The 17,942-nt window shown below is 41.0% G+C and overlaps 1 protein-coding gene across 2 annotated transcripts in view; it reads right to left on the reverse strand.

Moving 5' to 3' along the window:
- Positions 1-17,942, reverse strand: part of LOC119932568 (24-hydroxycholesterol 7-alpha-hydroxylase) — a 45,630-nt gene that overhangs the window by 8,103 nt on the left and 19,585 nt on the right. For both annotated transcript variants that reach the window (XM_038751869.1, XM_038751868.1), the window contains exons 7-10: positions 14,459-14,549; positions 11,071-11,204; positions 4,683-4,778; positions 1,122-1,210 (exon numbers count right to left, since the gene is read on the reverse strand). In XM_038751869.1, the coding sequence (XP_038607797.1) occupies positions 1,122-1,210; positions 4,683-4,778; positions 11,071-11,204; positions 14,459-14,549 (410 nt within the window). The remainder of the gene's footprint in view (positions 1-1,121; positions 1,211-4,682; positions 4,779-11,070; positions 11,205-14,458; positions 14,550-17,942) is intronic.

Consider the following 17,942-nt stretch of genomic DNA (forward strand, 5'->3'; position numbering starts at 1 on the left):
GCTCTCAATAAATATGGCTGACTGACTGACTAGAGGTTGAGATAAAGGGTTTGTGGATACTGATGGCTAATAAATGGTCACAAGACAACAAGATGTAGCCTTATCGTATGCACAATGTGGTCAGGACTATGGGCCCCATATTGGCCTTTCTGGCCACCATGTGCTTATGGGTGAATTTTCCTGTCAGCTATGCCTTCTTCCAATATGAAGGACAACTATGTAGATATAATTCAAACAAAGCTGTCTCTTTCCCTAATACTTTCCATTTTCTCTGCCTACCCTTGAGGAAGTGGCATGGTGTAATGGATAGAGCATGGGCCTGGGAATCAGAAAGTCATGAGTTCTAATCCTGCCTCTGACACTTGTCTCTAGTGTGACCTTGGTCAAGTCATTTTACTTCTCTGTGCCTCAGCTACCTCATCTGTAAAATGGGGTTGAAGACTGTGAGCCTAATGTGGAACGGGGATAGTGTCACACTTGATTTGCCTGTATCCACCTCAGTGCTTAGTTCAGTGCCTGTGATGAAGTAAGTGCATAATAAATACTATCATTATTATTATTATTACCTTGGGAAAGAAATATTTTTTGGACCGGATATCTAAATTAATCAACTTTTAGGTGAAACTTGTACTTTGCTAGGAAGGCATTAATATTAAACTCTAATAGGCTCTCAGTCAATCATTTAATCGATCAATGTTATTCAGATTGATTTCACTGCATAGCCATCAGAGAGAATGTTAGTTTAAAACTCTTAAAATGCTACTGTTCTTCATATAGGTGTTGTTTGATGGCCTTGGGCAACCTCTGAGGTGTCCTGCTGTGGAAAGAGAGACTATTCTGAGTCTGAAACATTTATAATAGACTTCCAAGAAGAGCTAGTTAGCTCTCATTCCCTTTGTTCGGAAGACCAGCGTTTAAGCTTAGTGCTGTGCTTTTTATCTTATAGGTGAAGGTTAATCTACTTTTTCCTGTACATGAAGTTCTTTACCGGATCTGCTTTAGTCACTACCGTAAATCATCAAAATGCATCAAGATCTCCTGAAAGGAAGAGTCAGAGGCCTGTCCTCAGAACTGTTATCTGCAGAATTTCTGAAGAAATACAATCCAGCTGTTTCACTGACCTCCCTGGGCACTGGCACTTCCCTCCTCCAAATGCCACGAAGCAATCCAAGAAAGCATTCTTCTCTAAATTTGCCTTTTTCCAACGTTCCTGTGGGAAGAAAACATTTTTTTTCCCTTTCCAAATCAGCCTTGTATAAATAAGCTTAACTTCAAGTCTTTGGGCTAAAAATGACCTTGTACAGCTAATCCCAGTATATGGAGCCACAGGGCTGTGGGTAAATTTTTCCAACCTGTTTTTAATATCAGAGGCAAGTCTTTTTCTGGATTGCAGATTTATAATAAGATGGTTTAAAAGAAGAATTTATGTGGTACATAGGAATTAAAAATGTCACGACTTTCTGGATTAACCGCACCAGTGAAAAGGCTCCAAGACGATCTTAAAGCCTCCCTAAAGGTCGTCAGGAATTCAGTGGTGATTATGATGTGTTTAAGAGGGAAGCGCCGTGATGGTAGAACAGTCTGAGTCTTTCAGGTCCTCCTGGGCTGACAGCCCGTGCTTAGACTGTGAGACCCGTGTGGGACAGGGACTGTGTCTGATTCCATTATTCATTCAATCATATTTATTGAGTGCTTACTGTGTGTAGAGCACTGTACTAAGCGCTTGGGAAGTACAAATTGGCAACATATAGAGATGAACCCTACCCAACAACGGGCTCACAGTCTAGAATTCCATTATCTTAAAAAAGTGGCATTTGTTAAGTACTTACTATGATCCAAACACTGTACTGTTTCTACTGGAGTAGATACAGCATAACAGGTTGGACACAGTCCCCATTCCCACATGGGGTGCTCAGTCTTAGTAGGAGGGAGAAGAGGTATTGAATCACCATTTTACAAATGGGGAAACTGAGGCACAGAAATGTTTTGTGACTTGCCTGAGGTCACACAGCAGGCAGATGACAGAGCTGGGGTTAGAACTCCCAGGCCTCTGCACACTTTCTCTTAGGCCACGCAGCCTTTCCATTCCTAGTCTAGCACTTGGCACAGTATGAGCTGATAGTAAATCCCATTATTATTATGACAGAAGGCTCATGGTTTGGGATTGTGCAGTGTCATATGCACTCTCTTATCCCTGATTATTTACTGCTGGAATGCTCTATACAAGAAGCAACTAGTTGGGTAGAGCTATAGCACATTGCAAAATGCACGGATTCTCAAATTCAAAACTCATTTATGACACACCAAAACCACGCATGCGGTTGCTAGGGAAGCCACCGTGTTCTCCACTGCACTCTCTACTAGCCCCATTAGCCATCTAATGGTCAGGTGGCACCTCATCTTTGATATGCCCAAAACTGAACTCCTCATCTTCCCTACCAAGTCCTCTCTTCCACATACCTCTCCCATCACAGTAGACAACACCACCATATTTCTCAACTCTGAAGCTCAGCATACTGGCATTATCCTTGCTTCTCTCTCTCTTTCAATCCCCACATTTGATCTGTCATCAAATCCTTTCAGTTTTTCCTCCACATTGTCAGATCCCTCCTCTTCCACTCTATCTAAACAATCGCATATGGCTCCAGCACTTAGAACAGTGTTTGGCGCATAGTAAGCACCACGCACTTACATGCACTTAACATTATTATTATTATTATATGGGTCCTGGTATTTATCATATTACTATGGAGTCAGCCTCCTTGCTGGCCTCCCTACCTATGGTCTCCTGTCTCCAAGTCAACCTGCCCTCTGATGTTTGAATAGTTTTTCTAAAATGTCATTGTGCACACATTTTCTCACTCCTCAAAAAACCCCTAATAGTTCCCCATTCTTCCTTGCATTAAGCAGAAGCTCCTGACCATTGGTTTCAACACACTCATTCAGTTTTCTTCCTTTTAGTACAGAGTACTGTACTAAGGACTTGGGAGAGTACAATATAATGGAGTTGGTAGACACGTTGCCTGCCCATAATCCACTCTCAGTGTAGCCTCTGCAGTTTGCACCTCTCAAGTTAACCTACTCATCCTGGCTTGTTCTTCTCTTTCCTACTGCCAATCTCTTGACACCTGTCCACATGTTTTGTTTTGTTGTCTGTCTCCCGCTTCTAGACTGTGAGCCTGTTGTTGGGTAGGGACTGTCTCTATATGTTGCCAACTTGTACTTCCCAAGTGCTTAGTACAGTGCTCTGCACACAGTAAGCGCTCAATAAATATGATTGAATGAATGCTCACCCTTCCCTCCACCTAGAACTCCCTACCTCTTCAAATATGACAGACCTCTGCTCTTCCCATGTTCAAACCTCTTCCTGAAATCACTCCTCCTCCAAGAAGCCTTTCCCAACAATTTACTAATCTTCCCAGAACATATTCCTCCATCACTGCCATCTGAGCATTTCTGTGCCACTTCACTTGTGTATTTACAACTTCCCATTGTACTAATGTGTAACTTCCATACCTTTCTTCTCAAGCACTAGCTCATATACATATTCACTTTTCCCTTCTCTGCCTATCAGTAAATGATTTTATTATCTGCCTTCCTCAGTCGGATCAACAGATTAACTTGTATCTACCCTAATGTTTAGCAAATACCATAGTTGTTTAGTTTAACAAATGCTATAAAAATAAAAATAAGCATGGCATATTGGAGAGAACACAAGCCTGGGAGTCAAAAGTTGGTGGGTTCGAATCCCAGCTCTGCCACTTGTCTGCTGTGTGAACTTGGGCAAGTCACTTCACTTCTCTGGGTCTCAGTGACCTCATCTATAAAATGGGGATTGAGACAGTGAGCCTCATGTGGGACAGGATCTGTGTCCAACCCGATTTGCTTGTATCCACCCCAGCAATTAGTACAGTTTCTGGCACATAGCAAGCATTTAACAAACACCACAAGTATTATTACTGTTATTAATCAGAATGATAATAATAATAATAAAACAAAAGCCAGCTGCTTGAGGACAGGGATTATGTCAGCTAACTTTACTGTACTCTTTCAAGCAGTTAGTATAATGTTCTGCACAGTTGTTGCTCAGTAAGAATTACTGATCAATTGATTAATTGTTTGATTTTAAGGACTCCAGAGTAGAGTTTTGTATTCAGTCATTCATTCAATTGTATTTATTGAGCGCTTACTGTGTGCAGAGCACTGTACTACCTGCTTGGGAAGTACAAATCGGCAATATAGAGAGACAGGTCTTGTTTTTACCTTTAACATTATTTTGACATTTTTGTGTGAATCAGTTTCTTCTCTTGGTAAAGTTACAAAAAAACCAATTATCTTGTGGAACTGTACTGGCATGTAAGTACAAAATTCAGAGTGAATGAAAAACCTGGACTGAATCCTGTTTCAAGATAAGGCATATTTGCTTTCACATGCACTCCTGATTATGGAGAAAACTTTATTTTCCTCCCAATTTATGCATGTATGTGCTGTGCATGATGCTGTGAGTCCCCATCCTATGACCAACTAGTAAATTTCCCTCATAAGATGGGAAACCTTGTACCAGCTTCTGCATGTTCTTTCTAAGTCTACTATTTGATTATTGAATTCTGTCCAACCCATGTATGACATCTATTTGTGAGCCAAAGACAAAGGAGAGGATCCAATGAAAAGGAGTAACTTACAGGTTTGAACACTTCAGGTTCAGGAAAGTACTTTGGATTTCTATGCAGCCAAAATGGAGACAGCATCAAAATGTCACCTGAAGGAATGGTGTAATTCTAGAAGGGAAGAACATTTTGAAGCAAAGAAATATGAAATTAGAAATGAAGCTTCATGCAAATGATACATTTTTGTAAGAATTATGTCCATATAAAAAAACAGGTAAAAAGATGCCCTAGCCTATCATATAACAATGGGCAGCAAGGAGAATGTTTTCCTCCCTTCCAATTGGGCAGTCCAATTCCTTTTTCATATTTAGAAGAAGCAGTATAGCCTAGTGGAAAGATCACGGTCATGGGAGTCAGAGGACTTGGGTTCTAATCCCCACTCTCCCAATTGCTTGCTGTATGACCTTGGACAAGTCACTTCACTTCTCTGGGCCTCAGTTACCTTATCTGTAAAATGGGGATTAAGATGTGAGCCCCATTTGGGACAGGGATTGTACCCAACCCAATTTGCTTGTATCCACCCAGAGCTTGGAACAGTGCCTGGCACATAATAAGCACTTAAAAAATATCACAATTATTTTTATCATTACTGTTGTTGTTGTTACCATTGTTATTATTACTTCTCTGGAAAGTTCAGAGCTCTAGCGAATTTCAATCCAGAAAGAAGTGATTTCTTTCTGTCTGGAGTGGGACCCTATAAGGGTCATTATGTCCCTTATTGCCAACTTGTACTTCCCAAGCGCTTAGTACAGTGCTCTGCACACAGTAAGCACTCAATAAATACGATTGATTGATTATGTCCCTTATGTCCGTATAAGGGACATACGTGAGAAGTAGCATGGCATAGTGGATACAGCACAGGCCTGGAAGTCAGAAGGTCATGGATTCTAATCCCAGCTCCACCACTTGTCTGCTGTGTGACCTTGGACAAGTCACTTAACTTCTCTGTGCCACAGTTACCTCATCTGTAAAAAATGGGGATTTAGAGTGTGAGCCCATGTGGGGCAGGGACTGTGTCCAACCTGATTAACTTGTAACTACCCCAGCGATTAGAACAGTGCTTGATACATAGTAAGTGCTTAACAAATGCCATAATTATTATTATTACATACTAAATTGGAACTCAGAAGAATTGGCTGCCAATACTAGGGATGCCCTGGCTGAGCTTAAATTGTGCCAGGGCTTTTTGAGCCCTGGAAAATCTTGGCGCAGATGAAATACTGGAATCAAAACACTTATTACATGACTGCCTTTATCTTCATCAAACGTAACATGTACTCCATTCTCCATAAATTGAATTGTCAATGTGAAAGTGCTGGCAATTTTGCAAGATAATTTATTTTTGTTTCTCGATGCCTCAGACCATCAAACAATCAATATATCACCTAACCACTTAGCACAAAATAAATGTGTTAAAACTGTCTTGCAGGGTCTAGATTTAATTACAAAACACTCTTCAGTTTTATAGAGTGATGCCAGTCTCAGAAAACCTGACATGACATGGATAAAGACAAAATAAATGTGTTCAAACTGTCTTTCAGGGTCTAGATTTAATTACAAAACACTCTTCAGTTTTATAGAGTGATGCCAGTCTCAGAAAACCTGACATGACTTGGATAAAGACACCACATCACGTGCTGCAACTACACAAAACATAGACAATCTCTTAGCAGTTTATAACGTGAGAGAAGCAGTATTGCCTTGTGGAAAGAGCATGGGACTGGGACACAGATGATCTGGGTTCTAATCCCTGCTCCACCACTTGTCTGCTTTGTGACTTCAGGCAAATTCTCTGTATCTCAGCTACCTCACCTATGTAATGGGGATCACGACTTTGAGTCCTATGACAGAGACTGTGCCCAACTCAATAAGCTTGTATTTTATTTTTTTAGTGGTATTGGTTAAGGGCTTACTATGTGCCAGGCACTGAACTAAGAGCTGGGGTACATACAAACTAATCAGGGTGGACACAGCCCATGTCCCATATGGGGCTCAGAGTCTCCCCATTTTACAGAGGAAGTTACTGGGGCACAGAGAAGCAACGTGACTTACCCAAGGTCAAACAGTAGACAAGTGGTGGGGCTGGGATTAGAACCCAAGTCCTCTAACTTCAAGGTCTTTGCTTACTTCACTAGGTTACACTACTTCTCATAGGCCACGCTCCATCCCAATGCTTAAAGCAGTGCTTGGCACATAGTAGGTGCTCTTCTAAACTCATTGTGGGCAGGGAATGTGTCTACCAACTCTCTTGTACTATAATCCCTCAAGCAGTAAGTATGGTGCTCTGTACAAAGTAAACACTCAGTAAATACCACTGATTGATTAACAAATATTATTTTTTTAAAAAAGACCTGTGTTTTAAATCAAATTATTAAATTGGGCCCATTTAAATATGCCTCACCCAAGATACATTTACTAAATGTTGTCACAAAAAGTTAAAAACATTATATGGAAAATTGGGAAGCTGAATGGTCCACTGGAAAGAGCTAGGGTTTGGGAGTCAGAGGACGTGTGTGTTCTAATCCTGGGCTTTGCAAATTGCTTGCTGGGTGAACTTGGGCAAGTCACTTAACTTTTCTGTGCTTCAGTTCTCCCTCCTACTTAGACTGTGAGCCCCATGGGGACAGGGACTGTGTCCAACCCAATTCACTTGTATCTACCCCAATGCTTAAAACAGTGTTTGACACATAGTAAGAGCTTAACAAATACCATAAAAAAGAGCACAAATCAGCTAAAGCTATGGATGCTTCCCTCAAAGAGCCTACAATTTAAAGGGGATTTACGTAGACATAATTGGAAATGATTATCAGCCTTAAGATCCAAGCTAGATTAAACTTATGGCAGAAGCAGCGAAAGTGCATTTGACTCTTTCATACCAAAGTTTCTCCCTCCTTTCTTTTCCTCATTCTTGATTATTTCCCATGATGTTGAGATTTCCACGCTAATCCCATTTTGTCCACCAACCTCCCTGGCAAAAATTTAAATTACATAAGGCAAACTGGGGAATGAAGGTTTTGTGCCGTCAGCTGTCAGTGGTATTTACTGTGTGCTTATTGTGTGCAGAATACTTTGTGACTTCTTGGGAGCTTGGGAGAGTACAATACAACCGAGTTATAATAATAATTATGGTATCTATTGAGCATTTACCAGAGTTGGTAGACCCATTTCCTGCTCACAATGAGTTTACAGTCAAGAGAGGGAGAAAGATGTTCATATAGTACATTATTAATAATATACAATTTATAGATATATACATAAGTGCAGTGGGGTTGAGGGTGGAGCGAACACCAGATGCTCAATGGCCACAGGTCCAAAAGCACAGATGATTCAAAAGGGAGAGGCAGCTAGAGGAAAGATGGCTTAATAAAAGAAGGCCTCTTGGAGGAGGTATGACCTTAATAAAGGCTTTGAAGGTGGGGAATAAAGCTTTGGAGGGGAGGGTGGATGGGGATAGGGATGGCCGGGGAGGGTCTTCTTGTCCTGCCATGGGAAGCAGCATGGTCTAACGGAAAGAGCACCAATCTGGAAGTCAGACGACATGGTTTCTAATCTCCCCACTGCCACATGTCTGCTGTGTGCCTTGAGCAAGTCACTTCACCTCTCTGTGCCTGTTACCTCACCTGTAAAATGGGGGTTAAGTGCTTAGTACAGTGCTTTGCACTGAGTAAGCACTCAATAAATACGATCGAATGAATGGAATTCATTCATTCATTCATTCATTCATCCATTCATTCGATCGTATTTATTGAGCGCGTACTGTGTGCAGAGTACTGTACTAAGAGTTTGGGAAGTACAAGTCGGCAACATATAGAGACAGTCCCTACCCAACCACAGGTTCACAGTCTAGAAGGGGGATGAATGAAGACCGAGAGTCCCAAGTGGGACAGGGACTGTTTCCAACCTGATCACCTTGTATCTACCCCAGAGCTTAGAACAGTGCTTGGCACATAATAAGCACTTAACAAATACTATCATTATGATTATACTGAAGAGCCTTTACCTACCCAATTCCCCCTGGACTCAGGGCCCTAGCTAATCAGAGTGGAAAAAGGCCTGTCTGCCATGTTCTGGCTCTTCCTGCTCTCACAGTCTGGAGCCCCTCAGTCACCAACTTTGACTCACCCTTCCGCAGGAACACGTATAAAGAAAATAGGATTTCTAAGTATTTTAAACTGCCTGCAAAACTAATCAATCTCCTAGCAAATGGGGGAAACATGATGGATGGACTGGAAATGTAGTGTTCGTATTGTTATTATTATCAAGTGCCGTCAAGTCATTTCCGATTCATAGCGACTTCATGGATATACTTTCTCCAAAATGTCCTGTCCTCTGCCATAACCCACTACCTTTCTAATAGTTCTTCCGTTATCGTTGTTATGGTCTCTATCCATCTAGCTGCAGGTCTGCCTCTTCCACATTTTCCCTGGACTTTTCTGAGCATTGGTGTCTTCTCCAGAGAATTAGTCCTCCTGATTATGTGTTCAAATTATGCTAATCTAAGTTGAGTCATTTGGCTTTCCAAAGACCACTTTGGTTTAATTTGCTCTAAAATCCATTTGTTTGTCTTTCTGTCTGTCCATGGTATTCACAAAAGCCTTCTTCAACACCACATTTCAAAAGAATCGATGTTCTTTCTATCCTGTTTCTTCACTGTCCAGCTTTCGATCCATACATTGTCACTGGAAATACCATAGAGTTGATCATTTGTATTTCTGTGGCAATATTTACTGAGGCAAAATATGTGTGGCCTAGTGGATAGATCTTGGGCCTGGGAGTCAGAAGGACATAGGTTCTAGTTCTGGCTCTGCCACTGGTCTGCTGCATGAACCTGGGCAAGTCACTTCACTTCTCTATGCCTCAGCTACTATAAAATGGGGATTAAGAATGTGAACCTCATATGGGACAGGGAGTGTGTCCAACCTGCTTACCTTGTATATTCTCTAGTGCTTAAAACAGTACCTGGCCCATAGTAAGTGCTTAACAAATACAAGATGGTGGTGTAATCACATTAATGATCACATTTTGTTCATGGATCAGAAGCAGAACATGATGATAAACATCAGACCTTTTATAGCATTATGAACACAAATTTTGTGGAAAGCATTCATTTTTATCACTTGCGACATGACATTTAAATTACATGGAATTAAAAATGAAAGAGTCCTCCAGAAAGCAATTTCTTAATTCTCTCAATTAAAATAGATAACTGTTTCTTCACTGTAAAAAAAAAAAACCTTGGCAGAAGTTTCATGTGAGTTTTCTACAGCTGCGTTTCACAAGGCAAAAATTCAGAGCTATTTACAAACGAAAGCATTCACTTGGCTATTTGCCGAGATACTGATGGGTTGATCCTGCAGCATGGAAAAAAACCCATTCTTGAGTGCAATCTCATAAAAGAAAAATATTACAGAAAAGTCAGCAGTAAACTAAAATTTCACCAATGGCACAACAAACAGCATTTTGAACAAACAGCCTTGAATTTCTTGTTATTTATCTAGGAAACTGCACTTGAAGAACTGCTTGAAAAGTAAAATAGAGCTCTTACCAGGTAGCATTCCTCAGTGAGTATTGATAGCAAGGTGTTGGTGTCACTTTGTCTCCATAATTTCTAACCTAAAATGGCATTTAGGACGATGCTGGTTTAAAGCTGCTGTCAGCCTTTTGGGTCATTTGAGTACAAATTATTTTCATTAATGAGTCCCTGCTTTGTAACACTGATTCTGTTTGCTCAGCCTCTTCAGCTGACATGCCAATCAATGGTATTTACTGAGCACTTACTATATGCAGAACACTGTACTAAGTGCTTGACAGAATACAAGAGACACAATCCCTGCCCACAAGGAGATTAAACTAACACACTGAACTTAAGTGTCCCCCAACATGGCAGCATTTAAACTTAAGTGGTTTAAATGCTCACTCTACTAATTTTTTTAGCAAGAAGAAAAGGCAAGGGACCCAATCCTTGACTGGTGAAAGTAATTACCCAATTCTACAATGATTGATAAAATAAGCAGTGTCTGCTGTTAAGAAGGTCTCACAAATATATATATGCAAGTGTGAATATGCAGGGTCATTGCTGGTCAGAATAAACACCTTTTGGGTGGATTGAGTCTTCTGTTTCAAATGCACCCTCCTAAGGGCTTAGTGGGTGCTCAATAAATACTATTGATCGACTGACAAAAGGCCACATAAGAGTGTGTAGGGAACTTACAGTACTACTAGAAATCTGCCACTAGTAGAAAAACATAAACATCTTCCCCATTGAGGAAGGGAAAATCTAAAGGAAGCACTCTTTCTTGCAAACGGGGCCTGGAAAAGATTAGCATGTTTAAAATCAGACAAAAAAATTGTCTTTATAAGGATGAAAAATGGAATACCCAATATGTTTCTTTCAAACGCTTACCAGAATTTTCACTGGCTTAACCACCTTCCGGGTAATGACACCAGGAGCTCTTAATCGGATGGCTTCCAAAACACACCATTTAACTAGTGGGAGTTTCTTCAGATCATCTTCAGAGACTTGAATCTTCCCTTTACCTGTAGACATATAAGAAATGCGATAAAATGAAAGAGGGAGTGGAAATCTAATATTTTACATTCTTTTTCTTGCATGGTAAGATAGATTGTCATTCAACTGCACACAATTACCCATATTGGATATTGCCAATATGTCTCACTGAGTAAAATATCAAGACTGTACACTCCTCTCAACTCCTTGAGGGCAGGGAATGTGTCCTTTGCCACTGTTGTACTTTCTCAGGCTCTATGCATAGTGTTTTGCATCCCGAAGACATAAAGGAATTGCATTATGAATGCTACACTTTTTCTCTCCAGTTCTTCCCTTCCCCAGAATGGGAGAAAAAAAGACTAATAAATGGTTTTGAAGAGTGGAAATGAATGTCTCCTGATAGATTTGTCAGTCTACAATTCATAGCCAAAGCAGACAAGATTTGGGGACTCTGTACTGCTTCACTCATTCATTCATTGATTAATTTCTCTGATTCATTCATTCATTTATTCATATATTTGTTAACAGTATTTATTGAATGCCTGCTCAGTGCAGAGAACATGCAAAGCCTTTGGTGAACTTATGAAAAGGAGGACAGATTGTACCTACCCCAGCACGCAGTAGAGTGCTTGGCAAATAGTGATCAATAGGATTACAAACAGGTTGATTCCTGCCCTGTAATGGGGGAGACCGGAGGGTTGCCCATCTGCTTCCACATCAAACAGAAACTTCTTACCGTCAGCTTCAAAGCTCTCAATCACCTCACCCCCTTCTACCTTACCTCTCTACTCTCCCACTACAACCTGACTCACACATTTTGCTCCTCTAGTGACAACCTTCTCATTGTACCTCAATCTCATCTAGCCGCTGACCTCTAGCCTCTGTCCTGCCTCTGGCCTGGAACGCTCTCCCTCTTCATATCTGACAGGCAAACATTTTCTCCTCCTTTAAAGCCTTATTGAAGGCACATATCCTCCAAGAGGCCTTCCCTGACTAAGCCCTCCTTTCCTCTTCTCCCCCTCTGCAGGCAAGTGGAGGAGCCAGGAGGAGACCCCAGGTCCTTCTGACTCCCGGGCCGGTGCTCTATCCACTAGGCCATGCTGCTCCCACTAATTTTGCATATGTGTGGAGTGTTCAACCATAAACATAAATTCCCAGGAAAATCCAAGAAAACCTGTCAAGGCAAAGAGAAAATAATTTATAAAGAACTACAGTCCCTACCTAACTGACTTTAAACTGTCAAAACATAGTGGATAGAGCACAGGCCTAGGAGTCAGAGGTCATGGTTTCTAATCCCGGCTCTGCCATCTGTCTGCTGTGTGACCTTAGGCAAGTCATTTCACTTCTCTGGGCCTCAGTTACCTCATCTGTAAAATGGGGACCGAGACTGTGAGGCCACATGGGTCAGGGACTGTGCCCAACCCAATTTACTTGTACCCACCCCACGGCAAAAGTGCAATGCCTAGCACATAGTAAGCACTTAACAAAAACCTTAATTATTAATTACTTATTATTAAATCTTTTAAACTCTGAGACATGAATTTGAGTGCTTTCAAAAAATACATTTGACGAATTCAAGTGCTTGCAGTTGTATCAATCAATCAATCAATTAATCAAATTTATTGAGTGCTCAGTGTGTGCAGAGCACTGTACTAAGCACTGGGGAGAGTATACTATTAACAAAATAACAGGCTTGGAAGACAAATTCCCTGTCCACAGTGAGCATGCAGTCTAGAAGGGAGACAGGCATTAATATAAGTAAATAAATTATGGATATGTGCGTAAGTGCTGAGGGGGTGAATAAAGGAGCAAATCAAGGTGACGCCAGAGTGGGACAAGAGGAAATAAATGGCATCACCTATAAGTGAAAATGCAGCAGCTGCTGAAGTTCATTTATTCGTTCATATTTATTGAGTGCTTAATTGTGTGCAGAGTACTGTACTAAGTGCTTGGGAGCATACAATACAACAACAAACAGACACATTCTCTGCCCATAATGAGCTCACATTAATATGAATACATTAATTACAGATATATACATATGTGCTGTGAAGCTGGGGGTGGGAGGATGAGTGAAAGGAGCAAGTCAGGGTGATGCAGAAGAGAGTGAGCGAAGAGGAGAGGAGGGCTTAGTCAGGGAAGGCTTCTCGGAGATGTGCCTTCAACAACGCTTTGAAGTGGGCGGGGGAGGATCGTTGGTCTGTCGGATATGAGGAGGGAGAAGTACGTGAGTACATGTAGCATAGCATTGTGTGAATGCACATAGAATCCTAACAAGGCAAAATAATAGAAACAAAGGGTTTGCCTAATTCTCTGGGGCAGTGTCAACTGCTGACTAGTAATCATAGCAATTTAATAGCAAAGTCTCCACAGGGTGGGCATATTTTTGATCCACTTTTAGATCCAAATCTTCAGTTAGCCTTTGAGGCTGAGCTGATGTCATCAGAGATTGTCCTGGGAAGACAAAGGAACCATTTTGGGTACAACATTTAACTGTGGCCTAGTGGAAAGATCAAAAGCCTAGGAGTCAGAAGACCTGGTTTCTAATCCCAGCTCCCCCCACATACCTGCTGAGCAAGTCAGTCCACTTCTCTGTGCCTCAGTTCCCTCATCTACAAAATGAGAGAGCTGTTCTCCCTCCTACGTAGACTGTAAGCCCCATGTGGGACTCGTTTATCTTGTATTTCATTCATTCAATCGTATTTATTGAGCACTTACTGTGTGTGCAACACTGTGTTAACTGCTTGGGAGAGCACAATATAACAATAACAGACACATTCCCTGCCCACAATCTGCCCTGGCACTTAGTACAGTGTTTGACATATAGTAAGTGTTTAACAAATATTATCAGTATTATCAGTGTTATTATCATTAATAATAATAATAATAATAATCTCACTTTCAAGGTCAGCAAGCAAACTCATCTGAATAAGCACTTAATGCTTTCTTCCCTGCCTCCATCACCAGTCTCATCCCCTTTCATCTGTCTGCCACCTCAGTAGAAAAGAATATCTCAGAGAAGGTCATTGCTTCTGAAATTAGCCCAGGCACTCAGTGTGACTGTTACTTTATTTCTTTGTATCACCCTTTTTTTGATTTGGCATTTTCCTTCTTCGGATTTGTGACCCAGCCAATCTGTAATTTCATACTGCAACAGCTGACAAGGTTGGTTCCTTTTGTAGAAAATTCTTAGAAAAAAGCATTAGCAATTATTGAGATATTACATTGCTCAAAGGTTTTGTAAAACGTGTCTTCACTTATGAATCTATTTCCCATCTCATACCTGCTTTGCCAAATACAGAAGTTAGGTCTTCCATGATGTTCTTGTAAATATAAGGATGGGACAGGAGAAATGCAAGAGTCCAGAATGCAATCTTCAAAAGGAAAAGTATATCAAAAAATGTAAAGTGGACATGAAAGTAGAACTCTCTAAATCTTTAATATTTGACTTGGAAACTGCTCAGAGGAGTTATAAGAATTACAAAATCCTTTCCGAAAGCATTTTTGAAACCCAAGATAAATCATATCTCTGAAAGGCCAGATAAAACATGAAACAGACTCATAAATTACAATCAGTTCTTCTGTAATGTGGGGATCATGTTACTGAAGAACATTATGTTACAGAAAAATCATTAGATCACTGTCACGGCTTAACTAGCATTGAATGAGCTGGCGAAACTGTTTCATCTGATGTCATCTGGAATCCAAGCAGGGAATGCACTGTGGGAAATACCATTCATAATTCCTTAATACCTAGTGAAAATGTGCATCATTTGACCACATGTGAGACTCTTCAGAAATAATAAATCATCAATAAATCATGCAACAAATATTGAAGATTTTCAAGTTTCAAACAGACAGATGTTCAAATGGATTAAGCAAGGTGCCTGTTTTGTACATGAGCACGCTTCATTTTCAGTTTAATACCTAGGAAAGTCACTAATTTTAAAAGGGTGTTCAACTTTCTGAACAGTAATCAGGATGTTGAAGATTGAAGGTAAATGTGGACTTTAAGGCCAGAAGGGGAAAGATTAGGTGCTCTCCCCACTGTCTTAGTCAGAGCCATTTTAAACGTTTCCATCTAAGAATAGTTTGGTAGATTGAAATTACCTGCAAAAAATAACCACAATGCTTTGCACTTAGTAAAACAATAAATACCCTTACTACTATGGCTACGAAATACTAGAGTTATATCAAAAAGGCAAAAAAATCCACCGTTTTTTTATGAGAAAACTTAAAAATAATGAAGTCAGAAATAATTTCCTGCAGTAGCTAATCCTGCTTTCTGGCCCCCATCTGACTTCGTGGACAACTTCTACTGTGGGAAGTCATTCCTGAGATGGCTGAGAATAAGACAGAGGAATCATCAACACTCGTTTCTCCATTCTTTTATGTAGCTCTTGCTATGCAGTTTCTACCAAACCCTGCACTCCATCCTCTGGTCAAAAGCAAAACTTCAAGTCTGGGAATAGACTATTTCTAAAACTGGAAGGAAGGCATTTTTCTTGAGCCAGATCTGAGTATCTTTATGAAGAAAGAAGAACCTTCCTGGTGTTCTCAGTTTTCTCAGTTCTCAGTATTAAATTTCCACTCAGTGATATGCACAAAGAAGGATGGTTGTCACAGGGTGGCAGACACTGAAGTGGAGAGTTCGCCAAAGTGAGAAGCAGTGTGGCCTAGTATCACAGAATAATAAGCACTGTACTAAGCACTTGGAGATGAAAAGAAAGGCTTGTGATAATGATACAACCAAATGCAAAACGTATTTGGATTTTGACAACAAACTTTTCATTTGAAAGGAAATCATGAGAAGCAGTGTGGCTCAGTGGAAAGAGCACGGGCTTAGGAGTCAGAGGTCATGGGTTCAAACCCCTGCTCCACCAATTGTCAGCTGTGCGACTTTGGGCAAGTCACTTAACTTCTCTGGGCCTCAGTTACCTCATCTGTAAAATGGGGACTAAGACTGAGCCCCCCGTGGGACAACCTGATCACCTTGTAACCTCCCCAGTGCTTAGAACAGTGCCTTGCACATAGTAAGTGCTTAATAAATGTCATTATTCTTATTATTATTATTAGTAGTAGTAGTAGTATTATGTCATTTGAAATGCAAGTAGCTTCCAGGTACCTATAAAGGTGCATTGCGGTACTGCTGCTTCTTTTTTTTTAATGGCATTTGTTAAGCACTTACTATGTGCCAGGCACTGTACTAAGAGCTGGGGAACATACAAGCTAGTCCCTGTCCCACGCGGGGTTCACAGTCTTAGTCCCCATTTTACTGAGGGGCAGAGAAGCTACGTGACTTGCCCAAGGTCACCCAGAAGACAAGTGGTAGGGCCAGGATGAGAACCCAGGTCCCGCTGACTCCAAGGCCCGTGCTTTTTCCACTAAGCCACGCAACTTCTGCATGTGCTAGCTCTCTTCCTCCCTTCAAAGCCCTACTGAGAGCTCACCTCCTCCAGGAGGCCTTCCCAGACTGAGCCCCCTCCTTCCTCTCCGCCTCCCCATCCCCCCCCACCTTACCTCCTTCCCCTCCCCACAGCACCTGTAAATATGTTTGTACAGATTTATTACTCTATTTATTTTACTTGCACATATTTACTATTCTGTTTATTTTATTTTAATATATTTTGTCTTGTTGTCTGTCTCCCCCTTCTAGACTGTGAGCCCGTTGTTGGGTAGGGACCATTTCTATATGTTGCCAACTTGTACTCCCCAAACGCTTAGTACAGTGCTTTGCACACAGTAAGCGCTCAATAAATATGATTGAATGAATGAATGTGCATACTCTTATCCTTGCTACTTCTGCTTCTTCCCTACTAGATTGCAAACTCCTAGAAGACAGGGATTGTGTTGCTAAATCTATTCTACTCACTCAAGAGCTTAGGATAGTTCTCTGCACTCAGGAAGTGCTCAATAAATACACAAGCAACTTGGCCTATTGGATAGAGTATGGGCCTGGGAATCAGAAGGACCTGGGTTCGGTTCTTCCCCTTGTCTTCCATGTGACCTTGGTCAAGTCACTTCACTTCTCTGTGCTTCAGTTACCTCAACTGTAAAATGGGGATTAAGACTTGTGAGTCCCATGCGGGACAGGGACTTTGTCTAACCTGACAACTTTTCTACCCCAGTGCTTAGTACAGCACTTGGAACATAGTAAGTGCTCAACAAATATCACCAGGATAAATAAATAAATCTTGCTAATTGATTGGGGTTGACCTTACCTCGGATGCCACTGCCATGATTTTCTCATCCAGACAGTCGCTGTCTACCTTTTGAATGTTATGCATGATCAATTCATCAGTGGTATTTATTGAGGGCTTACTGTGTGCAAAGCACTGTGCTAACTGCTTGGGAAAGTACATTTTAATAGATTCAGCAAGCACGATCCCTGCCCACCAGGAGCTTATACTCTACAGGGGGCGTGAAGACATTGTGTAAAGATTTTCATATCAGTATTTTCAGTCCCACCATATAACCTCATTAAAAGAAATTAGCTGAAGGGAGGCAGGAGGGGTTAAAAAAAATTAATTGAACATTTGCAAGAGAACAGCTGAAAAATTCCATTCATGTATGTTCTTCCACATCAACCCATGTAGGTTGACAAAACACAGATCAGCCACAGCTAGCTCACTGGGCTTTGAGTAATCTGATTTAAACAGACTCCGTTGCTTGAAGGGATGATTTGTGCTTGAAAAGCAGGAACACTGATGGGAGAGCATACATTTTTATGGTATTTGTTAAGTGCTTACTATGTGCCACGAATTCAT

The sequence above is a fragment of the Tachyglossus aculeatus genome, chromosome 9 (genome assembly GCF_015852505.1).
Source record: "Tachyglossus aculeatus isolate mTacAcu1 chromosome 9, mTacAcu1.pri, whole genome shotgun sequence".
Lineage (NCBI taxonomy): Eukaryota > Metazoa > Chordata > Mammalia > Monotremata > Tachyglossidae > Tachyglossus > Tachyglossus aculeatus.